At 47.6% G+C, this 26413-nt stretch overlaps 1 protein-coding gene across 2 annotated transcripts in view; it reads left to right on the top strand.

The window, feature by feature from the left end:
• The window catches only part of SMARCA5 (SNF2 related chromatin remodeling ATPase 5), a 452210-nt gene that overhangs the window by 230339 nt on the left and 195458 nt on the right, over positions 1-26413 (top strand). For both annotated transcript variants that reach the window (XM_086962238.1, XM_086962239.1), the window contains exon 18: positions 24248-24361. In XM_086962238.1, coding sequence (XP_086818364.1) covers positions 24248-24361 — 114 coding nt within the window. The remainder of the gene's footprint in view (positions 1-24247; positions 24362-26413) is intronic.

Raw genomic sequence — 26413 nt, forward strand, 5'->3', positions numbered from 1 at the left:
GCAAGGACAATCAGATGGCGGATCTGCTCAGCAGGCACAGCCACCAACTGCACGAGTGGGAGTTACATCCATCAGTACTCCACCCGTATTTCGGAGAGTGGGGTCATCCAGAGATAGACCTGTTCGCGACAAAGGAGAACGCAAAATGCCAAAGCTTCGCCGCCAGGTTCCCACACCCGCAGTCGCAGGGCATTGCGATATGGATGAACTGGTCGGGCAGATTTGCGTACGCTTTTCCCCCAGCCCCTCTCATACCGCTGGTGGCGAGAAAGCTGAAGCAGCACTCGATGACGCTCGTCCTGGTTGCTCCAACGTGGGCGCGCCAGCCGTGGTACACCACGTTTCTGGAGCACTCCGTGGTACCGCATCGAAGACTGCGCCTCACGCCCAGGCTCTTGACGCAGAACCATGGCGACATTCAGCATCCAGATCCGCAACAGCTCAACCTGGCGATCTGGCTCCTGAAGTCCTAGAGTTTGGCTATCTTGGTTTGCCCCCGGAATGCATGGACATTATCCGAGAAGCAAGAAAGCCCACTACCAGAGCTTGCTATGCAGCTAAATGGAAGCGGTTTGTCGTTTACTGTACAGAACATCATATCAACCCGCTGGATGCATCCATTCCTGATATTATTTGCTATTTGTTGCATCTTTACAAATGCAATTTGGCGTATGCTTCCATTCGGATACACTTATCCGCCATAGCGGCCTATCTCCAAAACAGGCAGCACCTCTCTGTTTTCAGGGTGCCTGCCATTAAGGCTTTCCTTGAGGGGCTGAAGCGGGTTATTCCCCCCAGGTCCCCACCGGCTCCTGTGTGGAACCTCAACGTGGTCCTCACCAGATTGATGGGACCGCCGTTTGAGCCCCTACATTCCTGTGAGATTCAGTTCCTGACATGGAAAGTCGCCTTTCTCATTGCCATCACGTCTCTACGGCGTGTTAGTGAGCTACAGGCGCTCACAATACAAGAGCCATTCATTCAGGTTCATCCTAATAGGGTGGTGCTGCGCACTAATCCTAAGTTTCTCCCTAAAGTGGTGTCACAGTTTCATGTCAATCAGACCATTGAACTGCCCACATTCTTTCAGAACCCTCAGACTGTGGCTGAAAGAATGCTTCACACGCTTGATGTCAAACGAGCGTTGATGTACTACATTGACAGGACCAAAGACTTTAGGAAAACACAACAATTGTTTGTTGCCTTCTCAGCTCAGCACAAAGGCAACCCCATTTCCAAGGCTGGAATTGCCAGGTGGATCGTTAAGTGTATACAGATTTGCTACCACAAGGCTAAGCGCACTTTGACGGTTCCCCCCAGGGCCCACTCAACGCGGAAGTTGGGGGCCTCCATGGCTTTCCTGGGTAATATCCCTTTGGAAGATATTTGTAGAGCAGCCACATGGATTACACCACATACGTTTACTAAACATTATTGTGTAGATGTACATTCCAAGCAGCAGGCAGCTGTAGGACAGGCTGTTCTTAGAACTCTTTTTCAAACTTCTGCAGCTGGCACGGGCGGCCGCCGTTAATGGAGGGACTGCTATGTATTCTATGCACTAGATGTGAATTTAGCAGCCCACATGCCTCGAACTGAATATGCTACTTACCAGTATGCATCTGTTCTTGGCATGTAGGGCTGCTAACATTCACATCGCCCGCCCTCCTCCCCGGCGCCCGTAGCGGCTGCAGAGCATTATTGCATTCAATCATTAGCATGGACATCATTTACACTATTTCACTCCATCTCTGACACAATGGCTAAAAACAATCTGGGGATGGAGTCGATGCCCATGCGCACTGTAGTCCAGGGGAGGAGCCACCTATCTCGTGATACTTCGAAGACTCTTCCAGGACAACAATGTGCAATCATCCGGACCCAACACTAGGCGGCGATCTATGCACTAGATGTGAATGTTAGCAGCCCTACATGCCAAGAACAGATGCATACTGGTAAGTAGCATATTCATTTTCTTGAGGTAGCTAATTTTCAGCACATGTTGGTAGGCTCTTTAGAACTCTTGAGACCGACCATCTGAGACAGTGCTTTGCCTCATGCCTGTTGATCTATCTCTTAATTTCTGCCCGACAGTGGCATGTCTAGATCGTCTACTTGATGCAATGCTAAGCAGGATAGGTTGGCTTTCTGCATGTATTTCTCTTCTGCAATGCATTCCAAACTTTAGTTAAAGGTGTATAATTACTTATTATAAGTAAACTTTTCGTTAATGTCAAGTTGTGTATTTAGTATGTGGCCTATTGAATATCTAATCGTGGTAATAATTGAATGTGGATCATGGACTGAGATGGGAAGTGTTTTAGAGCAATATAGTCTTAATAATCCTGTGAACTTAACTTGTTTACTCACCTTGGAATATCAGCTTTTTGTGTGTAAAAAAACAAAAGTTAAAGTAACGTTATAGTGAGTTGAAGCTCTCGGTGACATTAACGTTTTGAATAAACACATTCAGCAGTTAGTTAGCAGCACCAACTATAATTTGCACCCTCACCATACACTGCTTATAACCTCAAATAAAACCTCAGTCATAGCATGGTCTATGACATCACTGACATAATCAAATGTGTTTTTTTTGTTTTTTATAGTTTCCGTAGTGCCAAGTAACTGCTATATTAGTTTTCTACCTAATGTTGTACAGTTTAAGTCCAGCTAATGGGTTTAAGTGTTTACAAAACGCATGTGCTCCTAATGCACCATAGCTGTGTAGAGATATTGAACACGTTCTAAATCTTTGTATGAAAGAGTAAATATGCTTGACAGTTGACTTGTGTTCATTCTATTCCACACAAGTGTTTTGATTCTGCAAGAAACATTTTCAGTAAGAGTAAGATTCAATGTAGTAGATAGTAACTTTTGTAAGCTGGCTTGAATTATTGGATGGAGTTGTGTTAGCATGCAATTTATACATAACTTAAGACAGTGTTCACCAAGTACTAACCTATATACATGTGCTTGTTTTATTTGAAGATGGGCTATCTGTAAAGTTTTTGCAACAGCATTAAGGGTCCAGGTAGTAGGGTGTATAGCACCTTCAAATCTTATTTTTGGCAAGTAGTTTTTTTTGACAAATGTTGTACATAGTGTACACTTATTAGTAGATACTCTTTAATACTGTGGTGCTTCGTATGAAAGTTTGTTTGCAAACAGTGTTGTATACATTACACTCTCTCAATAGCACAGGCACTGTTTACAGTGCCCTGTACTCTTCTGATATCACCTTCATTCCTCAATGTAGGTTGGGTGAGTTTCAAGTGTTTGGTATAGATAATAGATGTATGTAGTAGGTCATTTGGTTTGGAACGGACAGTCACTATTTTTAGGTGGAGCCTAGAAACTAGTGGTGGAGTAACAAATAGAAGCCCCGCCCACACTCGCCTTTATTTGCCATAGGCCTGTCATGGTCTGTCCTAAATACTGGAGTCTGATTGGTAAATAGCCTTGTTAGTCCCTCCTTAGTAGCGCTTCCTCTTGATTTGTCACCTCCCATGGCGACTGGCCCCTTTACTTCGGTTGTTACATGGTAAGAGTTATTAAAACTTTGAGTACTATTTTCTTTAATGAGGTTCTCCTACTGCAGGCACGGCATGCTTTGGATGCCTTCTTCCATCGCCCGACCTCCCTCCCATTGTCTTTGCCTTCTCTCCCCCTTCCCGCCCATTGTCTGTGATGCCCAACCATTTGCAATGCAATAGGTCTTGTGTAAATGCGAGACCTATCAAATTGCAAATGCTTGTTAGGAACTTTGCTTTCTCTGAACAATTGTATACATATTGAACACCATACATAATGAGGTTTTCCTATATATCCGTGCTTGATAATGTTCAGTACACAAACTTTAAAGTGTGTGCTATAGGGTCAGTGTTGTACATAATGCATGCTTTCTACACCTAAGTGAGTAGTATCTGTGATGGCAGTAATGATGGCCGATATTCTCCTGAGCTAGCTTATACTTACTGTCAGGCCTCTAATGTCAATAATTTATAGAGCAATGTGGGAATGTGGAGTTTTGTCATCAATTAGGTAATAGAACTTCATTAGTGATATGTGAGGTCATAAGCAGTGCATTGCAGGGGTGAAAGTTAGTCTGTGCTGCTAAATATAGCTGCTAAACGAGGGCATTTTTGTTAGTTTTCAAATCGTTAATGCAGTCACTGAGAAATTCACCCGACTATAATGTTACTTTAACCTTTGTTTTTTTTCTGTAAATTTCTAGTTTAAAAAAAATAAAGTAAATTAATTCTTATTTGAGTGTATGTATGGTAGAGTAACTGAAGAATATATCCTGTGTTGTGCCCCTTTTTGACATGGTCACCCCCCCACTTTTTTCCTGGTAAATGGTGCAATTTTGAAAAATGCACTAGGTTCCTGCTATCTATGCTCCCAGTGCCAAATCTTTCCCTAAAACTTTACAGTTGGTCCTACAATTGACAATAAGTTTTGCACCCCTGCATGTCCTTAGTAAATGGTACCCCGGATACCTGGAGCATGGATGCTAAAGAGGGTCCCTAAGGGCTGCAGCATGCATTGTGCCACCCTAAGGGACCCCTCACCACATGAATGCAAACAGCCAATGCAAACTGCGTTACATGGTGCATATAAAAGTGAAGTCCGAAAATGGCACTCCTGTGTGCCATAGCTGCAGTATATGTAAGTTAACCCTACAGCAGGCCTTGTATCCCTTTATATGCATTATATTACATGTGAGGAAATATCTGCATTAGCAGATATGACCCTGTGATGTCCAGGAATCAACATGGACATTGCCAATGAACAGGAAAGCCATCTTGAGTGTTATTGGCAGTGGTGATTGAGATCCCCAACTGATGGCTTCACTAAGACTAGAGATGTTTGCTATCAAACATCTTGTATTAATAAACCCACACTGATCCAGTGATGGATTTATAAATACATGCACCCATAGGGTAACATAGGGGTACCTCCTGAAAACCTACAAACCTCTTGTGTACTGGCTGGTGTAAACCTGTCGGCCACCACAGACCGGTTTCTGACCCCCCTGCAGGTGAGATACCTCTCTCTCTCTGGGGGCAGAAACAATGCTTTCTCCGGCCGGAGTTGTAGTCCCCCTTCTCCATGCAAGAGGGCTAATAATCAGCATACCAAGGCAGGAGGCTTCAAAGGCCTCTGCAGTCTGTTATGAGATCCAGGCTTCCCACAGACAAGGGAAATGCCCTGCCCAGTGCCAATTTGGCACCCGGACCGGCTGAAAAATTAGCTAGTCAAAATGCTTGTTCACTATCTGGCCAGTTACACCACCGAGGTGGGATACCTCCTGTGAACACGAAAACTTGAGTTCCACCATCTTCGATTTTGATGGAATTAGGTTCGCTGGGTCAGGATTATGCCACTTCGCAGAGGAAGTGGTTTTATAGGGGGTGAAGTCTCCCTAAAGGCTACCACCTGCAATTCCACTTAATGCCCCTAAATTGATTATTTAGGGGACACCCCTGGTGCCAGGAAATCTGATTCGATGGGCCCAGAAAGAGGACAAAGACACGAGAACTGAAGACTTGCTGTGGACTTTATAACACCAATACCTGCTTGCCTGCACCAGCCTCAACAGTTAAGAAACCGACTCTTTCTGCAGCTGAACGTCTTCTCAAGAACCCCAGTAGAATACCAGCACTTTGCAAATTACCAGCAATCTCCCTTGGAGTAGAGGAGCTTTACCATTCTGCTGCTCTCCATGTTGTATCGATGCAGCAGCCGACCAGAAAGAGGTCACCATTCTTCAAAAGATCCAAGAGGTAGGGCTGACACCTTTTTTAAGAGGATGTTCTCTTCCACCGGCCTGTCACTTTGGTCGAGGAACAATGCGTGTCTATTGAGCCTTTGTTTCCCTTGCATTTTGATTTGGTTGCTCAAGTTCTTCCTATGGTCCTGGAAAGGCCAGGCTATACTTTCTCAGGCTGTTGCCAATGGGAGAGATGCACCAAAGTTCTCCATCAGATGTGGACTTGACATTACTGACTCGCTAGGTAGAGTGATTTCATAGTCAGTGGCCTTGCGGTGCCATGCCTGGCTGCGAACGTCTAGTTTTTCATGGGATGTCTAGGCTTCCTTCTTAGTCACGTTCTTTGATGGCTCTCACTCATTTGGAATCATGGCTGATTCATCGCTGGAGTGCTTCATGAACAGCAAAACATCAGCCAGGTCCTTGGGCTCGCCTGACCCTTGGTCATCCCCAAGCCACATTCTGTCCCTTTTGTGGCTACAGAAGGGGTCTCCAACTGCTCCCATACTGTCCTAGGAACCACGGCCAACAGACTTCCCAGGTTTTTAGTGGCTGAGGGAACAGGTCTTGCATGCCATGTGGGACAGGCAGCCAGCGTCCGATCAGTACTTCAACCCTTCTCTTTAGCTTGTCCTCAGACCATCTTGAATACCCAGTGAGTGGCAGGATAAGCCATCACCTTTCCTACTGGCGATCAGTAACCTCAGACCATTGGGTACTACAGGTAGTTCCTTCAAAAGCGCCGGCTTTCTTGGCCAAGAGAAACATAGAGAGGGTGCCTGCATCAGATGGAAGTCGCTTTTTTCCACTGCTTTCAGGTGCGAAAGAGGGACGGAGGACTTCATCCTATCCTAGGTCTGTGCCATCTCCATCTCCTCTTGAAGGAGTAACTCAAAAATGCTCTCTTGCATTTTGTTTGCCCTGCATCCAGTAGACTGGATGGTAGCATTAGACTTTCAGGACACTTATTTCCATATCTCCCACCCCCCCCCCGAAGCAATCTGTAGTTCACAGTGAGCCACGAGCCCTTTCATTTTAATGTGCTCCCCTTCAGCCTTACTAGCTCTCCTCCGCTGTTCATCAAGGTGATGACAATGGTCACTGCTCGCCTGATGAGGTCATGGATTGCAGTTTTCCCTTACCTCCACAACTGGTTGTTGAAGGCAGGTTCACCCCAAGCAGTCTTCACCCACCTTCTGACTACAGCAAACCTCCTGCACTCGCTGGGGTTCATTTTCAAAACGTTGAAGTGACACTGAACTCCTGCTCAGTCACAAAACAGCACTGTGTCTAGAACAGCAACAATGAAAGGGAGCGTCTGTCTTCGAGCTGCGAGTCCAGGATTTTCAGGTTATGACACTGTTTCAGCCTCTATCCAGAATTTCAGTAAAAATTGACTGAGGCTTTTGGGCCTCATGGCCTCCTGATGCCTGTTGGTGACACATACCTGCTGGTGTATGCGGGCTGCAGTGGGACCTGAAGTCCCAGTGGGCACAGCATCAGGGAAATCTTTTCAACTTGGTCCAGATGGTGGAGAGAACTGCAAAAGACCTGTAGTGGTGGCTTACAAAACACGATTTGTCAAGTGGCAGACCTCTCTCCCTCCCCAGCCAGTTGACTCTAGTGACAGATACGTCCCTCCTGGGCTGAGGTGGCCATCTGGGGGAGGTGGAGATCGGAGGACTCTGGTCTCCACCAGATTCCGAGCTTCACATAAACCTGCTGGAGCTTCAGGCGAACCCCTTGGCTTTAAGAGCTGGAACAGGGCATTTCCTTGATAGTTCAACACCTAGCTGACTCTCTGAACACCAGGGCAGGCAAACTCGGCTGAAGATAGCCGAATGGCGTCCCCACCTAGAGGTGCTGCAAGGTCTCTTTCAGGAGTGGGGAGAATATTGGTTGCCGGTGTGCCTATGTCGAACCGGCACTGTCAGCGCTGTGTGCTGAAGTTTCCAGGCGATTCTCGCTCAGATGCGTTTTACTTCTCATGTGGAGCTTGGGCCTCCTGAACCCCTTTTTACCAATACCACCATTGCCCAGAATTGTCAAGATTATCAGAAATGACCGGGCCCAAGGCATTCTTGTGGCTCTGAATTTGGCTTGGAGTGTCTGGTATCCTGACCTGTTGAGCATGACCATTGGTCCTCCAGTTAGGCTGCCTCTCAGGGAGGATCCTCTGTTGCAGCAATAGGGCAGGGTTCTGAACCTGCACACCCTCCTTCTCCATGTGTGGAGATTGAGCAGCAACAGTTGACCGCTTTCGACCTTCCTCCTGAAGTCTTTGATGTTCTGGCAGCCAGGCATCCCTCCACCAAGATGGTATATGCCTGCCATTGGGAAAAATGTGTATTATGGTGTGCTTCCTATCATTTCGACCCTCTAATTACACTCCTTACTTTTGTTTGCACTGTTTTTGGCCCATCAGGGCTCTGCTGTGGGCACATTTAAGGATTGCCTGTATGCCATCTCTGCGTTTTTTGCGGTTGCCAGACCTACCTTTTTAATCCACCTGTTGTGGCTACGTTTTTTAAAGGCCTGCAACACGTTCCCACCTAAGCTTTTTATTTATGCTTTAGTGAGACCTCGACCATTTGAGCCACGACAAAATTGCCCTCTTAAGTTACTGACCATCAAAACTGCCTTTTTAGTGGCCAGAAAATCTACAGGAGGGTCTGTGAACTAAGTGCTCTATGCGCACCCTCCTTGTACCACCTTTTTACCTATACAAACGAGTTCTCCGTATGCCTCCGGTCTGCCAAAAATGTCCACTCATTTTCAAGTAGGACAGAACATCGCCCTGTGAGAAAGTGGTTCTATATATACCGGACCAGAATAAGATACAGTGTGTATAGAGTCCACAAATCCCAGTAATAACAGAGGTTAAAGCCAGGTGTGATCTTACTCTCTAAAGTGGTAGCTTGGTCGAGCAGTAAGGCAGTACCAGAGGCCAATTGTTTTCATATCAAAGATATAGTTTTATTTTTAGAACCAACAGGTATCAAAATATACTGTTCTCAATATGAGAGGTCTCAGATGAGTACTTTGCAGAAAGGCAATAAACTTTGTAAACACCATAGGTACAGGGGCTGCAGTGGGCAACACAATTCTACACACAATTTAGCATTGAGCTCAATGGGTTTTTCTATGTAAACACAGTTGATTACTTTGTAGCTTACTTTGGTAGTTCCAGGACTGGATCCTAGATTCAGTCCTGGGGTCTAAGCTGAAAACAATTAAGTAAAAATGCTTGTTATTGCAGTGATGTTTCAGGAATATAAAGCTATTTTAAAAGTTCACACTTAGAAACTTTTCAACAGAAATCTGGCAATGTTATCCAATGGGAGAAAATTCAGGTTACAGGTAAAGTACGATTTTGTTACGTTTGTAATCCAGTACTGGGCTCCTAGGTCCAGCACTGGGGTCTCAACTTAAAACAGGTGTAAGTAATTACGTTTCAGTATTTGGTATGATTTTTAAAGAATATTTCAAGTTTTCCAAAGTAGACGGAAAACATTTCACAGAAAAGCACACAATGAATTCCTATGGAGAAAATTCAAGTTACTAGTAAACCAGACTAGGATTACTTTTGCTGTTCAGTACTGGGCGACAAGATGCAGTACTGGCTTCTCTCACGATCACAGGTGAGTACTACGGAATTCGGTTGAATTTATGTGAATATTTTAAGTTTTCAAAAGTAGGCACTTAGAAGATTTTTCGAGTCAAATCAGTCCAGGTTATCCAATGGCAGGTAAGTGAGTTATCGGTTGCCAGGTGAGTACTCGGCTGGGGAAGTTAGTGTTCTGGGCATAGACTCGGGGGTCCCCCAGGATCAGGTAGGCACAGTTGGTTCACCCACAGGGGCGGCCAGGTGCAGAGGTACTTTGACCCAATGTTCTCCAATGAGGGAAAGGGGGCCTCCGGTTGGTGGCTGCTGGCTAGCAGGCCACGCGGCTGTGGGAGCTGGGCTCCTGGTCACATGCTCAGGGCAAATGGGGAAGTAGGATAGGGCCCTGGTTGCGCTGCCAGGGGCACTCAGGCGGCTGGATGCAGGGTGCTTTTGAGCCGTTGGGCGCTCAATGTTCTTCAATGAGGAATTTGAAAAGGGAACAAAGACTGCAGGCTCTGGGACTAAGTATCTTCTGAAGCGACCAACACTTCGAGGGGTAAGTTGGGGTTTTGGAGGATAGGTAGGCACCCAGGAGTTGGGCACAGGGGGCCGTGGGGCGCTGGGTGCAGGGGTGTCTTTTGAGGTCGGGAAATCTTACCCCCTGCTGGTTGCAGTCGGAGGGGTCCTCTGTCCTGAGGCTGCAGACGTCGTCTGGGTCGTCGAGGAGGGTCTCTGGTCCCAGTCGCCGGGGGACATCCTCTTGGTCCTGGATCACTCTGGCAAGGGCTGGGCTCAGCGGGTGCAGAGTGGGTTGGTCTGGAGCTTCCTGGCTGGCACCAGGGGTGTTGTTGTAGCAGAGCCTCTGCTGATGGGTGTCCCAGGCTTTAAGAGGGTCAAGGCAGGCAGGTCCTCTGGGTGTTCCAAGGTTGCTGTCCCCAGGAGTCGCCGGGATTAGGCCGGTTCCAGGATCGACCGGTCGGTAGGGCTGGGAACAAGTCAGTTGTTGTCGTCCTGTTAGCAGCTGAACGGCGGACCTTCTTCCTCTTCTTTCTTCTTTTCTTATCGGGATCTGAGGAAGGAAGGTTCAGGGAGCCCCTAAATACTGAATTTAGGGGCGTTGCAGGTAGGGCAAAGGCAGGGACCAATAGGTACACCCCCTAGCCTGCTCTTCTCCTGTGGAAGGGGGGAAGGAGTCTAGCTGGGATTGGGCAGGGCTCCCCATCTTCAAGATGGCCGGAGCCTGGGGTCGTGCTTCACCTAGTCTCCCCCACCTGAGGGGTGGCGTTGGCATAGGCTGGCACACCCCCCTTCCTGACGTAGTTTTTCCCGCCAGTCTTCCCGCCAGAGTGGGGGTCCGAACCGGTGGGGGCCAGTTGCTGAGTACAGCAAATGGTCTGGAGAAGCTCACAGAGGCGGCATGCCTTTGAAGCTTCCCCCTGCCCATCCTGGGGGAGGAGACCTAGCACCTCTCCCAGGATGTGCATTGTTGCAGGACTGGGGGGGGGGCTCTCCAACCTGGGGTCCAGCAACCGGTCTGCTGTGTGGCAGCCTCTGCAGCCACTCAGCCCAGACGTGGATTGTAGGTTAGGTTTTCAGGGGGCATCTCGAAGATGCCCTCTGGTGCATTTTACATTAAATTCCACACTGGCATCAGTGCGGGTTTAATGTGCTGAGAAGTTTGGTACCAAACTTGTCAGTCTTCAGTGTAGCCATTATGGTGATGTGGAGTTCGTAATTACAACCTCCCAGCACCATATACTCTGAATGGCATCAATGCACTTACAATGCCCAGGAATGGCCCTGGGTACTGTAGGGGCACAGGGCTCATGCACCTGTGCCCACACCTCTGGCATAGGGCACCCAGCTAGAGGGGTGACTGAAGTATGCCAGGGCAGTGGGTTCTGTGGGCATGGCACACAGGGGTGTGTGCCATGTCGACTCTGTTTATTTCTGTTGCTTAGACACTCAGCCTGCAAAGGCAGTGTGTGGGTGTCAGAGTACAGGGCCCCTGAGGGTGGCACAATAAGTGCTGCAGCCCTCAGGGGTCTTCTCGGTCACCATGCCCTGGGTGCCTAGGGTACCATTTGCTAGGGGCTGCTAGGTGGCCAGAGATGCCAGTTGGGTTTTAGTTTCACCACAGTTTTAGAGAAAACACAGGCCCTGGGTACCTGGTTGGCAGGAACCCAGGGCACACTCAGTCAAAGCACATCAGCAGTTCAGAAAAAAGTGGGGGCATATCAAGGAAATAAAGATGGCACTTTCTCACACAACCCCCCCCCCCCCCCCCCCCCCCCCCCAACGAAAGGTGATGAGACTAACCTTGCCCTAGGGAAGTCTTCATTGTCTAAGTGGAAAAACCTGGAAAGTCCATCTGCATTGGCATGAGCAGTCCCTGGTCGGTGTTCCACTACAAAGTCCATACCCTGTTGGGAGATGGACCATCTCAATAGTTTTGGATTTTCCCCTTTCATCTGCATTAGCCATCTGAGAGGTCTGTGGTCAGTTTGAACCAGGAAGTGAGTTCCAAACAAGTAGGGCCTTAACTTCTTCAGGGACCAAACCACGGCAAAGGCCTCCCTCTCAATGGCACTCCAACGCTGCTCTCTGGGGAGTAGCCTCCTGCTTATATAAGCAACAGGTTGGTCTTGGCCTTCCTCATAGATCTGGGAGAGGACTGCTCCTATCCCCAGCTCTGAGGCATCAGTCTGCACTGTGAACTGCTTGGAGTAGTCTGGTGCTTTTAGAATGGGTGCTGAGCACATTGCTTCTTTCAGGGTGTCAAAAGCCTTTTGGCAGCTAACAGCCCAGTTTACTTTCTTGGGCATTTTATTGGATGTGAGTTCTGTGAGGGGAGCCACAATGGACCCATATCCCTTCACAAACTCCCTGTAGTATCCAGTCAAGCCAAGGAATGCCCTGACCTGGGTCTGGGTGGTTGGAGCTGGGCAGTCCATGATGCTATGGATCTTGGGCTGTAAGGGTTGGACCTGGCCTCCACCAACAAGGTGGCCCAAGTACACCACAGTGCCCTTCTCTATCTGGCATTTGGATGCCTTGATAGTCAGTCCTGCAGATTGCAGGGCTTGTAGAACCTTCCCAAGGTGGATCAAGTGATCCTGCCAGGTGGAGCTAAAGACCGCAATATCAAGATAAGCTGCACTAAAGGACTCAATACAGTCAGGACTTGGTTCACCTACCTCTGGAAGGTGGCAGGGGCATTTTTTAACCCAAAAGGCATTACAGTGAACTGATAGTGCCCATCAGGGGTGGAGAATGCTGTCTTTTCTTTGGCTCCTGGGGCCATGCCAATCTGCCAGTATCCTGCAGTTAAGTCAAAGGTGCTGAGGAATTTGGCTGCCCCTAGCTTGTCTATTTACTCATCTGCTCTTGGATTGAGGTGAGCATCTGTCTTGGTGACAGAGTTGAGCCCTCTAAAGTCCACACAGAACCTCATCTCTCTCTATCCAACCTGTTGATGAGGTTTGGGGACCAGAACCACTGGGCTAGCCCAGGGGCTTTGTGAGGGTTCAATTACCCCTAGCTCCAGCATCTTGCTGACTTCAGCTTTGATGCTTTCCTTGACTTAGTCTGATTGTCGATAGATTTTGTTTTTTACAGGGTTACTGTCACCAGTGTCCACATCATGGGTACACCAGCTGGTCAGACCAGGGATCAAAGAAAAGATGCTAGCAAACTGTTGCAAGACTTGCTTGCAGTCAGTCTGCTGTTGGGGAGAGAGGGTGTCTGAAAAGACCACTCCATCCACTGACCCATCTTTTGGGCTGGAGTAGAGTAGATCAGGGAGAGGTTCACTCTCTGCTTCCTGTTAATCAGTCACCATCAGCATGGTGAGGTCAGCCCTGTCATTGTAGAGTTTCAGGTGGTTCACATTGGAAAACCCGTTTGGGTGTCCTGCTGGAACCAAGGTCCACTAAGTAAGTGACCGCACTCTTTTTCTCCAGGATAGAGTAGGGGCCACTCCATCGGTTTTGGAGAGCCCTTTGGGCCACTGGCTCCAAAACCCACACCTGTTGTCCAGGTTGAAATTCAACCATGGCAGCTTTGAGGTCATACCAGTGCTTCTGCAGCTCCTGGCTGGCCTCAAGATTCTTGGATGCCTTGTCCATGTACTCCGCCATTCTGGACCTTAGGCCAAGCACATAGTCCACAATGTCTTGCTTGGGTTCTTGGAGAGGCCTCTCCCAACCCTTTTTCACCAGACAAAGTGGTCCCCTTACAGGATGACCAAACAAAAGTTCAAAGGGTGAAACCCCCACTGCCTTCGGTGGCACTTCCCTATAAGCGAAAAGCAGGCATGGCAACAGGACATGCCATCTCCTTTTGAGTTTTTTGGGGAGTCCCATGATCATACCTTTCAATGTCTTGTTGAACCTTTCCACAAGACCATTGGTTTGTGGGTGGTATGGGGTAGTGAACTTGTACTGCACCCCACACTCCTTCCACATGTGTTTCAGGTAAGCAGACATGAAGTTGGTACCTCTGTCTGAAACCACCTCCTTAGGAAACCCTACCCTGGTGAAGACACCCAGGAGGGCATTGGCTACAGGAGGAGCTGTAGTAACCCTTAAGAGAATTGCTTCAGGGTACCTAGTAGCATGATCCACTACTATCAGAGTGAATTTGTTCCCTGAGGCTGTGGGAGGCTCAAGTGGACCCACATTGTCCACACATACCCTTTCAAAGGGTACCCCCACCACTGGCAGTGGTATCAGGGGGGCTTTTGGTTTGCCACATGTCTTGCCACTGGCCTGACAGGTAACACAGGAGCTCACAAACTCCTTCACCTTTTGGTTCATCTGGGGCCAGTAGAAGTGGCTAACTAGCCTTTCCTAAGTTTTGGTTTGCCCCAGGTGTGTCCAACTAGGGGGATGTCATGAGCTAAAGTTAGGAGGAACTCCCTGTACGTCTGTGGCACTACCACCCTCCTGGTAACTCCAGGATTGGGGTTTCTTGCCTTAGCATACAGTAATCCCTCCTTTCAATAAGCTCTGTGGGTACCACTGCAATCTCCCTTTGCTTCTGCCGCAGCTTGCTGCCTCAGACTTTCAAGAGTGGGGCAGTCTTGCTGACCCTGGCACAGCTCTTCCCTAGTGGGTCCCCCTGGGCATGGGAGTCCAGCCTGGTAAGGCTCAAGCTCCATGGGCTCAGTTCCTCTAGGGTTGTCAAGTCCTCTCCCTGAGAGAGGGGTCCTGAGAGGCTTGCTGTGTAGAAGCTGGTTCCCCAGTCTTCTTGCTTTTTCTCTTGGTTGGTTGGGCCTTACTTTCAGGCTCCAAACCTACTTGTTCACTCTTCTTTTTGCTCTGTGCTTTGGTTTGCACACACACCAGTCTAGGGATACCCAGCATGGCTGCATGGGTTACTTGCTCAACTTCAGCCCAGGCTGAGGTCATTTCCAAGCAGACAGTCATCTGGCAATTGTGGAGAGACCACTACCAGTTTCAGGCCAGTAATCTCCCCCACCCTAATGTCACCATAGCCAGAGGGCATTGGGTGGTAATGCTGTCAGCATTGGTGACTGGGTAAGTTTTCCCAACCAAGTATTGCTCTGGGGAAACCAGCTTTTCCTTTACCATAGTGATGCAGGCACCTGTATCCCTCAGGGTTTCTACTCTAGTTCCATTAATGGAGGGGTATTGCAGATACTTGTTACAGTAGGGTGGCCAATCAGCTACATTGGCAACCTCCATTATCCCCAAGGAATCTAAACTAGCTTGAGTGTATTCCCAGATTTGCTCTGGGCACTCCTCTGATCCCATCTATAGATTTACTGTCCCTAGAGTAGCTGTATTGGATGCCTTGGGGGCTTTATTGTAGGGGCAGTTTTTGTCTACAGTGCAATGTCCCAACTTTTTACAGTAGTTACAGTAGGCCTCGTTAGGATCAAAGTTTTTTCCCCCTATAGGGCTGAGGCATATGGGGAGTAGTTTGGGACCCACCCACCTGGACAGGTTTTTGGGGCCCTTTGGAAGACTTTGACTTTTTATCTTGGGGATTCTCACCACCTTTCCCCTGGAGAGGTTTTGTAACCACCTTCTTTTGATCACCCCCAGTGGCTGTCCTGGTCACCCTAGTCTTGACCCAATGGTCTGCCTTTTTTCCCAATTCTTGGGGAGAATTTAGACCTAGGTCTACCAAATACTGATGCAACTTTTCATTTTTGCAGTTACTCTAAATGTGTTCCTTCATAAACAAATTATAAAGTCCAGTAAAATCATGCACATTGTGTCCAGTTAAGCAACCATCCAGTGTCTTTACTGAGTAGTCTACAAAATCTATCGAGGATTGGGCTGGGTTTTGTGAGCCCCCCTGAACCTAATTCTGTACTCCTCAGTAGTGAGCCCAAATCCCTCAATCAGAGTTTTCTTCATGAGGTCACAAGACCCTGCATCTGGCCCAGAGAGGGTCAGAAGCCTGTCTCTGCAGTAACCAGAGAACAGTTCCCACAGGAGTGCCCCCCCCCAGAGCGGTGTCTTTAGGCTTCTGATATCACAAGCCCTCTCAAAACCTTTGAACCATTTGGTGATATCATCACCTTCCTCAAACTTAGGGACAATCCCTCTGGGAATTTTAGGATCATAAGATTGCTCTTTATCCTTATTATTGGTATTGCTGCCACCTGAGATGGGGGCTAAGCCCATCTCTTTCCTTTCTTTCTCTAGAGCCCGGAGTCTGGACTCTAGGTCTAATCTCTTGGCCAACTTTGCTAAAAAGTTGTAATCTTCATTGGAGCTCTCTCAGATGTGTCTTCTGGGCCTAGTCCACCTGTGTGGTACCCAGGCTCCCAGAAACTTACTCTTGAGTTAAGGGTTTAGAGACCCTTACTTCTCTAGAGATGGGGGATGGATTGGTATTATCCTCCTCCTCCTCCTCCTCCTCCTCCTCCTCCTCCTCCTCCTCCGAACTGACATCACCCTGTTCAGAGGGGTGGCCTTTTGCATACTCAGCCAGGAGCTCCTGGAGCCCTTGTTTGGTTGTATGCAGGCCCATGACTATATTTTTAAGTTTACATAGGGACCTCAATTCCTTGAAATTCAAGTGCAAGTAAGGTGTGAGGTCGAGCTCCTCAACCAGGCCCATGTTCTCTTCAGTAACAGCTGGGTTCTGTTGAGACATTTTAAACTGACAGTTCTAACCCTCTTCCCTAACTATAGTGACTTTTTATTTTTCTGGAATTCTAATGGGACTCAATCAAGGCCCTATCAGACTTTTAGTATTTTGGTAAACCCAATCTCAGAATTCTAAAGGCAATTTGAGTTCTGTCGTGTGATCAGATGGTAACCAAGTAGTCCAGCAAATGCAAGTTTGTATCCCAACGCTGATCCACCAATGTGAGAAAGTGGCTCTATATATACTGGACCAGAATAAGGTAGTGTGTATAGAGTTCACAAACCCCAGAGGTCTAACAGAGGTTAAAGCCAGGTGTGTCCTTACTCTCAAAAGTGGTAGCTTGGTCGAGCAGTAAGGCAGTACCACAGGACAGTGTAAATCATTTGTTATACACACTCAGTCAGCAAAAGGTTTCACACACTCAAAGACTGAACTCCAGGCCAATTGTTTTGATATCAAAAGATTTACGGCCATATGTATCAACACATTTCCCCATAGGCACAGAATGGGCAAAAACCTTTGATACATTTGGCCCATAGTTTTATTTCTAGAACCAACAGGTATCAAAAAATATACTGCTCTCAATATGAGAGGTCTCAGAGGAGTACTTTGCAGAAAGGCAATAAACTTTGTAAAGACAATAGGTACAGGGGTTGCAGTAGGCAACACAATTCTACACACAATTTAGCATTGTGCTCAATGGATTTACTAATATAAACACAGTTGATTACTTTGTAGATTACTTTGGTAATTCCAGGACTGGCTCCTAGGTTCAGTCCTGGGGTCTAACCTGAAAACAGTTTAGCAAAAACTTTTTAGGTATTGTAGTGATTTTTCAGGAATAAAAAGCTATTTTAAAAGTTCACACTTCGAAACTTTTCAACAGGAATCTGTCAAGGTTATCCAATGGGAGAAAATTCAGGTTGCAGGTAAAGTATGATCTCGTTACTGTTGTAATTCAGTACTGGTCTCCTGGGGCCAGGACTAGGTCCTCAACTCAAAACAGGTAATTACGTTTCAGTATTTCGTAAGATTTTTAAAGAATATTTCTAGTTTTCAAAAGTAGACACTATGAAGAAATTTCATAGAAAAGCAGATAATTGATTCCTATGGAGAAAATACAAGTTACTAGTAAACCCAGTAAGGATTACTTTTGCGGGTCAGTACTGGGCTATAAGGTACAGTACTGGTTTCTCCCCTGATCACAGGTGAGTACTAGGGAATTAGGTGATTTTATATTTATATTTTTAGTTTGCAAAACTTCACACTTAGAAGATTTTTCGAGTCAAACCAGTCAATGTTATCCAATGGCAGGTAAGTGAGTTATCGGTTTCCAGGTGAGTACTTGGCTGGTGAAGTTAGGGTTCTGGGCATAGACCTGGGGGTCCCCCAGTGTCAGGTAAGTACAGTTGGTTCACCCCCAGTGGCACAGGGGCGGCCGGGCGCAGAGGTAGTTGGGCCCAATGTTATCCAGTGAGGGAAAGGGGGCCTCCGGTTGGTGGCTGCTGGCTAGCAGTCCACGCGGCTGTGGGAGCTGGGTTCCTGGTCACTTGCTCAGGGCAAATGGGGAAGTAGGATAGGATACAGGTTGCCGTGCCAGGAGCACTCGGCGGCTGGGTGCAGGGTGCTTTTGAACCGTCCGGCGCTCAATGTTCTTCAATGAGGAACTTGAAAAGGAAACAAAGGTTGAAGGCTCGGGGACAAAGGATCTTCTGGAGCGACCAGTACTTCGAGGGGTAAGTTGGAGTCTTGGAGGATAGGTAGGCACCCAGAAATTGGGCACAGGGGGTCGTGGGGCGCCGGGTCCAGGGGTGTCTTTTGAGGTCGGGAAATCTTACCCCCTGCTGGTCACGGTCGGAGGGGTACTCTGTCCTGAGGCTGCAGGCGTCGTCGAGGAAGGTCTTTGGGCACTGGACTTCGGGTCCCAGTCGCAGGGGGGGACGTCCTCGTGGTCCCGGATCACTCTGGCACAGGCCGGGCTCAGCGGGTGCAGAGTTGGTTGGTCCGGAGCTTCCAGACTGGCACCAGGGGTGTTGTTGCAGCAGAGCCTCTGCTGATGGGAGTCCAGGCTTTAAGAGGGTCAAGGCAGGCAGGTTCTCTTGGTGTCCCAAGGTTTCTGTCCGCAGGAGTCGCCGGGATTAGGCAGGAGCAGGTTCCGGGATCGACAGGCCGGTAGGGCTGGGGCCAAGTCAGTTGTTGTCGTCCTGTTATCAGCTGCACGGCGGGTCTTCTTCCTCTTGATCTTCTTTCTTCTTTTCTTATCGGGATCTGAAGAAGGAAGGTTCAGGGAGCCCCTAAATACTGAATTTAGGGGCGTTGCAGGTAGGGCAAGGGCAGGGACCATAGGTCCCTGTCCTGGGGTGGGTACACCCCCTAGCCTGCTCCTCTCCTGTGGGAGGGGGGCAGGAGCCTAGCTGGGATTGAGCAGGGCTCCCCATCTTCAAGATGGCCGCAGCCCGGGGTCGTGCTTCTCCTAGTCTCCCCACCTGAGGGGTGGGGCTGGCATAGGCTGGCACCCCCCCCTCCCCCTTCCTGACGAAGTTTTTCCCGCCAGAACCGGTGGGGGCCAGTTGCTGGGTATAGCAAATGGTCTGGAGAAGCTCACAGAGGCGGCATGCCTTTGAAGCTCCCCCCTGCCCATCCTGGGGGGGAGACCTAGCATCTCGCCCAGGATGTGCATTGTTGCAGGCCCAGGAGAGCAGGGGGGGTTCTCCACTCAGGGCTCCAGCAACATGTCTGCTGTATGGAAGCCTCTGCAGCCACTCAGCCCAGATGTGGATTGTAGGTTAGGTTTTCAGGGGGCATCTCTAAGATGCCCTCCGGTGCATTTTAGATTAAATCCCACACTGGCATCAGTGCGGGTTTAATGTGCTGAGAAGTTTGGTACCCTTTGTCAGTCTTCAGTGTAGCCATTATGGTGCTGTGGAGTTCGTAATGAAAACCTCCCAGCACCATATACTCTGAATGGCATCACTGCACTTACAGTGCCCAGGAATGGCCCTGGGTACTGTAGGGGCACAGGGCTCATGCACCTGTGCCCACACCTCTGGCATAGGGCACCCAGCTAGAGGAGTGACTGAAGTATTCCAGGGCAGTGGGTTCTGTGGGCATGGCACACAGGGGTGTGTGCCATGTCGACTCTGTTTAGTTTTGTTCAGTGTGTGGGTGTCAAAGTACAGGGCCCCTGAGGGTGGCACAATAAGTGCTGCAGCCCTCAGTGGTCTTCTCTAGTCACCATGCCCTGGGTGCCTAGGGTACCATTTACTAGGGGCTGATAGGTGGTCAGAGATGCCAATTGGGTTTTAGTTTCACCACAGTTTTAGAGAAAACACAGGCCCTGGGTACCTGGTTGGCAGGAACCCAGGGCACACTCAGTCAAAGCACATCAGCAGTTCAGAAAAAAGTGGGGGCATACCAAGGCAAGAAAGATGGCACTTTCTCACATCCCGTCTTTGCTCTGCCCAGTCCCATCGGTGTCTATTACGCGCACCGCCGACATCTGTTTTGCGTAATCGTGCCCGATAATGCAAAACAGATGTCGGCCTGTGGCGCGTGCGCACCACTTGCGTGCTTGTTTATGATTTCCCTGACTCCGGGCCAACAAAATTATGACTCTCTGCAAAAGAGACTGTATGCGGCTTGTTTTAATTGGACATTGTTCTTTTGAATTGCTACTCTACCGTTTTCGAACAATTTTAAATAGGACACTGACTTTAAGTGTACCATACAACCTGATAGAGATTATGTTAATCATGTGACCTATTTCGACGGCGTCTAAGTCCGTGAGCGGCACGGTTACAGCTCCAAACTTTGCGCTCAACTAAAGCAGGACCTAATTCAGTCCTGCCCTGATGAGTAGGCGTTGACCGGGGAGTTGAGCCCCGCTGGACTGTTAAAACTGTACAGCATACCATCATCATGTCGGAAGCGCAAACATCACACGCACCCACCGTCCTCACGTCGACGAAAGATGTCACACACAGCGTTTTGTCAGAGGTAGTTTGTAAGGGGTGGAGTGCTGGATAGGAGTTTTCCCTATGTGTACAATTGACACTCTAAGCACTGCTGGGAGAGCTGATGCACTGGGAGTGGTGGAGGGGACGAAGAGGTGCTTGTGACGCAGGGTACAGTGTCTCGAGCTACGACTCCTGTTCACTCAGATGTACAGAAAGTCATTTAGCGAGAAGTCCTGGAGCCCATCATCCGTCGGAATGTGCTGTAGATAAACTATGTACTAGAGGCACCTTTGCAAGCAAGGAAGGAACCGGGTGTCCTTGTCTGGCCGTTTTGCATCGATGACGTAGGCTCCGTGAGCTCAGCAGTTTTGCTCGTATAATGGCGAGGGTGGTAAGCCTAGTCCTGCATGCCTTTCGTTGCTCATTGTGGTGTTGGCCGTTCTTTAAAGTAGTTGCCTTCGGTGTTCACACTGTGGATCCAACGAGGGAAGGAAGACGTGAGGAAATGTTAGCACGCCGACATTTAACTCTGCGGTGCATGCCCTTCTAAAACTATTTCAACGGAGGCATGTATTTTTGTAAATGAAAAGCGTCAGGACTCTGGGACTGACGTCCAAAAACTCTGACTGCCACTGAAAATACCAGATATCTGGGGATCCTAAATCGGGGATCCTGCAGAAGAGTACAATGAGCGAGCCAGCGATGCCCAACAATGAGGGATTTGGATTTCCAAGGTGCTCACAGGAAAAGGCAGTGGCGGTAAAGGTACAATCCTTGGACCACAGCAATAACATTGTGAAGATCTCACAAAGCAGGACTACTGAGGAATCGGAAAGAAGTAGCAACAACTTTATCAAGGTCCCACAGGACAAGACATCCAGTTTGATCGGAGATTCCTCCTCGGAGTGCCCAGGCCAACACAATTGGGGGGCATTGTGGCCAAAGAGCCACATGACCGTGGATAATGCAGTGCACCCACAAAACAAAAGTATACAGGGTGAGTGGACGGTGTTGGCAGCCAATATTACCCCAGAGGTTGTCATCTGGAGAGAGGAGGCTCCCCGAGACCGAGCTGGCCTTCCAGCTTCAGCAGGGCAGGACTCCTAGGAGCCTAAGCTTCTCAGGCCCATCCAGTGGCTGATAGTTACACAAGAGCAAAGCCCCTGCCGGGGTCCTAACGAGTAACAATGTATCCCTTTCCTCCACCCCTGGGAGCATGTCCCGACACCGAAGGGTTGGGGGACGCTGAGTCTCCCTGCTAGTACAGCGGCTTCGGGGGCTCCCCCATTCCCCCCTCACCCCTGGATGTCCAGCTCCTAGTCTGCCGGCCTGTCCTCTGCCTCTTCCTTTGAAGAATCTGAGGATGATTTTGTTGGAAGTGATCTGGAGCTCAGCGGACATCACTTGATGCCTACACTAGGAGGTAGTCTTGACGACTGCACAGGGGTAAGTACTCACTGCTTTTTATTTGTCTGTCTCTTGTTTATGTTGTACATGTACCATCTAAACATCACTTCAGGCATTTAGATGTGGTTACACTAAGGGACATTTTGGTTCTGTGAGGGTCTTTGAGGAGTCCTAAGTCATTAAACATTTTTTAAAATGGTTCTTATTATTACACGGATGTTGACTTGCGGTTTATGGTTAGAGAATTTGTGAAACTTAAGTTAACCATCATAGTGGTCGCTTGGGGCTAGATGCAGAGTTCCATTTCAAGATTACTTATTGAACAGTTGACTGTGTGGAATGGGATTTTCTAGTGCTTTGCATGTTCCTTGGTACACCAGGTAGGAGTTCAGGGGCCCTTGCTAGAGGTCTGTTGCAATCTAATCAGATTTGAGGTGCAATATGCCTCTTTCGTTACGTACCTGGCTCTCAGCTGAAATACATTTTGAGCAATTTTATTTTCACGGGTCTCCTGACAGACAGGTGACTCCGTCCTTGGCCTTTACCTTTTGATTAGAACAATAGCATTTTGTGGTGAGCTTAGCTCGGGCCAGAGGTCCAGCTTTACTCTAGTTGTTGGCCCAAAGCTAAAGGGTTAGCATCATTCACCAGGCCTTTGCCTTCTTTCTCCCTCCTTCATGCAGATCTGCAGTAGAAACCTAAACAGTAGTATCTTTAAAATTGAAGAAGTGCTTCTGCAACAGTGCAAACATGAGTTTATTAAAATGCATTTACTTGCTGTTTTTTGTTTAGATGACAGCTAGTGTGTGTTTTTACTCTTCTGAGTGCTGATTTTGAGATCACTATCACAGACGTTGAGGACCATTACTTGATGAAATGGCGCTTCTGGTAGGTTTTGCCAGCTCAGTAACTGTTCTTCTGGGTTGTATGCTGTACTTTCCCCTTTCATTGATGTAGTTTGGAAGTGGTCTGTTTTCTAAGCTTTAAGGTTTTTAAGCTTACTCCATTTATTGGTTGTGCACGTGCTAATTACAGGAGCTTGGTCCCTCCGTTTATGCTCTCGTTCAGCACTAGAAGTGTTTACTTAATATTATTGAAAGGGAGTTGTGCAAACATTTCAACTTTTGTGTTACCTTAAATGACAGATGTAGAATATGAAAAACACCACCTGAGGTTGTAGCACTCGGCACATGCCACATCATATGAACAATCACTCACCATCAACATTCTCTTTCTTAGTGTGCACGGCTGTAAGAAAGGGACCACCCTCTGTTCCTCTACCACAAATTCTTTGTATTTTTCTATATCGTGATCTGGGCGGTGTGAGCGGACAGGATTTTGTTGGTGGCTGGTTTTTCATTAACAATGGAAAACATTGTAATTGCGGTCAGCGGTGGTAAGTCATTAGAGCTGTTACTAGTTGATTTTGTTGATGGCTTTGTTTCAATATTGACAGCGCTGGCTTTTAGGTGTACTTTTTTAAAGACTGGATAGTGTTTTCAATTAGGTATGGTGCCATATGTTCTGATAGTAAAACGCAGCCGGTGCTTATAATATTCTAGCCTTCTGAAGGTTCCGACAATATTTTTTACATTTCGTTGACTCAGGCAATGGCCTGTTAAGCGCTTTACACACACTATTAACTAAGACAGCTGGTGAGAAATGCAGTAACCCAAACAACCTTCATGAGCGCTTTCCATGCTGCTCATAAATCTTCCTATCTAATCCGAACTATGTTAACAGTGGCATGTCTTATTCACTCAGAGGGCTAGCACGGGCACCAAATGCATTTGAAATGCAAAATATCTCGCATTTTAGAGAGTTTAAGCTATTGCCATTGTAAATAACAGTGCCTTTTATTAATGTTTTTTCAAAACCACACATAAATAAAAGGCATTGTCATTTACAATGTCAATAGCTCAAACTATGGTAAATGCAAGACCTATTGCATTGCAAATGCTTGTTCTAATAGAGATGACGTACATGCCCGCAATGTATAGTGAGATGTCACCCCCAGAATCTATGATGGATTAAAATGCAACGCTAAATGTTCTAGGATACCATGATATATATAGAGCCCAACGAATCTCCAGAAAACCTAATCTTGAAGGAAACAAATTACTTCGATAAAGAACCCTATAATGGGGTTTATAAGACTGGGAATAAAGCCTATATAAAACAGAGATCAAAGTGATTATTGATGTAATTTGTTGCACACATTGCTCAATCATTGACATGTGAAATCAAGGCTGACCAAGGTACTTGAGTGCTTCAGCTTTTTATGCTTGTAATATTCTCTTCTTTATGTAACATTTGTTCTCTTAAGAAAAAAATATGAAAAATTGGCTAAGCATAATGCTTTACATTTTGTTCTAGGCTCCTCGACCTCCAAAACAGCCAAATGTTCAAGATTTTCAATTCTTCCCTCCACGTTTGTTTGAGCTTTTGGAGAAGGAGATTCTATATTACAGAAAAACTATTGGGTACAAGGTAGGCACACATTGTTTTTTTAGTGATGTAGCAATTCAACATTGACGACATGCTGTGGTGTATGAAGAAAGTGACTTAAGTGCAATATAATTTATTTATTTTTATCCTAAACTTATCAGCTAGCGCTTCTACACCATTCTGCTCCTTCCATGATCCTGCCTGTGTGGCCCTCCTCTATTCTGTAGCACTAGAACAGTTTAACAGCAGCTAAGGGGTCATATTAGCCAGCACTCAGTACGGCTAATTGCTATCTAGCCATATGTTTTCAGGCCCTTATGGAATGTAAGTTTTTTGAAAAGCATACTTGGTTCCAGAGGAAGAGTGTTTAAAAGTTTGATGGCAGTATAGGAGAAAGAACATACACCCAACAGGATCTGATAAACTTAGGCACGTTCAGTAGATGTGCTGAGGGTGATCTAAGTTGCCTTCCAGGAGTGTAGGGGATGACAAACTGTCTTAATAGGACAGGACCTTTTTTGTGAAGTGATCTGTCTAGGATGCAGAGCGTATTAAACTGGACCCTCTGCTGAATTAAGAGCCAGTGGAGGTCCTTTAAGGCTTTTTTTTACCTATGAAGTTTGTGCAGGCTGATGGGAGTCTCTTACACAGATGTAAAATCCTTTTCCCATTGCTGAGTGGCCTAACCTGCCAAATAAGAGTTTGTTTGTAGAAAGCTGGCTCTTTTTATGATATATTGAAGAGATACTGTGCAGAGAGTCCAGGTATTCCCTTATAAGTGGACAGGGGATTGCACTACCAATCCCAAGGTGCTCTTCTAGGGGCTAATGTGTACCAGCAGCCTTAGGCTTATTATAGAGGAGTGTTAGCTATCTGCAAATACACACAATAGTCAATAATGCACACACCTCAAGGAGATCAACACCAATTTATAACAAAGGAATACTTATCTTCATATATGTTTAGCCACCAGAACCAATGCGATCAGGTAAGTATCGGGAGGGGGTGTAAACACCCTCTGACCGAACAGTCTTTTTTTTTTATGATGACCTGAGAGCAAAGCCCTCATCCTTGGGGGTCAGAAACTTGTCTCTGGTGGCAAGCTGGTAAAAACCAGTCAGGCAGCACACCGGTAGCTGGTAGGTTTTCAGGGAGCACCTCGAAGGTGCCCTCTGTGTGTATGCATTAATACATCCAACACTGTCATCAGTGTGTGTTTATTAATATGAGATGTTTGATACCAAACATCCCTATGTTCGAGGCATGTGGGCTGCTGAATTCATATCTGTGCATAGATCGCCGCCTAGTGTTGGGTCCGGATGATTGCACATTGTTGTCCTGGAAGAGTCTTCGAAGTATCACGAGATAGGTGGCTCCTCCCCTGGACTACAGTGCACATGGGCATCCTCTCCATCCTCAGATTGTTTTTTTCCGCCATTGGGTTCGGATGTACTTTTTTTGACTCTTGTTCGGAAACTTTGTATTGACTCTTTCCTAAGGCCAAAAGGCCTTCGAAGCATCGGTATTGTCTTGTTCGGTGCCTGTCTCTTTTCCAGTTCTTCGAACCCGACGTCGGAGGCTGCTTCTCGCTTTCGACGACAAAGGCCCAGACTAGGATGGCGATGGATCGGAGCGCGATTAAACGATGCCCCGTCTGTAATTCAAAATAGCCCCACATTGATGTGCACCCAGTGTGCAATAAATGTTTGTCCCCCGAGCACGACGAGGCCAGCTGTATGGCCTGCTTGAAGTTCCGCTCCAAGAAGACGCTTAAACTTCGACGCGCAGCAAGACAGTCAGCGCAGAAGTCGGCGCCCGAGCCGGTCAACATCTTCGAGGCGGGTGGCGAAGAAGGCGCCGAAGAAGTAGAAGAAGAAGAGTAGGTTCCTGAAGGGTCAGAACCTGCGTCGGAGCACGACTCCAACTTCGAGGTGGACGAGCAGGTTGAAGACTACGTCCACGAAGAAGACGTAGTCGAGGTAGGGGACGATGAAGGGGCCATCTGAGCCGCCGATGACGACTCCAGTGATGAGCCAGGCCTAACCGCAGTAGCGGGGCCTATAACTGACATTACGCTACCTACGGCTCAGGTCG

Source organism: Lissotriton vulgaris, chromosome 3_1 (genome assembly GCF_964263255.1).
Source record: "Lissotriton vulgaris chromosome 3_1, aLisVul1.2, whole genome shotgun sequence".
Taxonomy (NCBI): Eukaryota; Metazoa; Chordata; class Amphibia; order Caudata; family Salamandridae; genus Lissotriton; species Lissotriton vulgaris.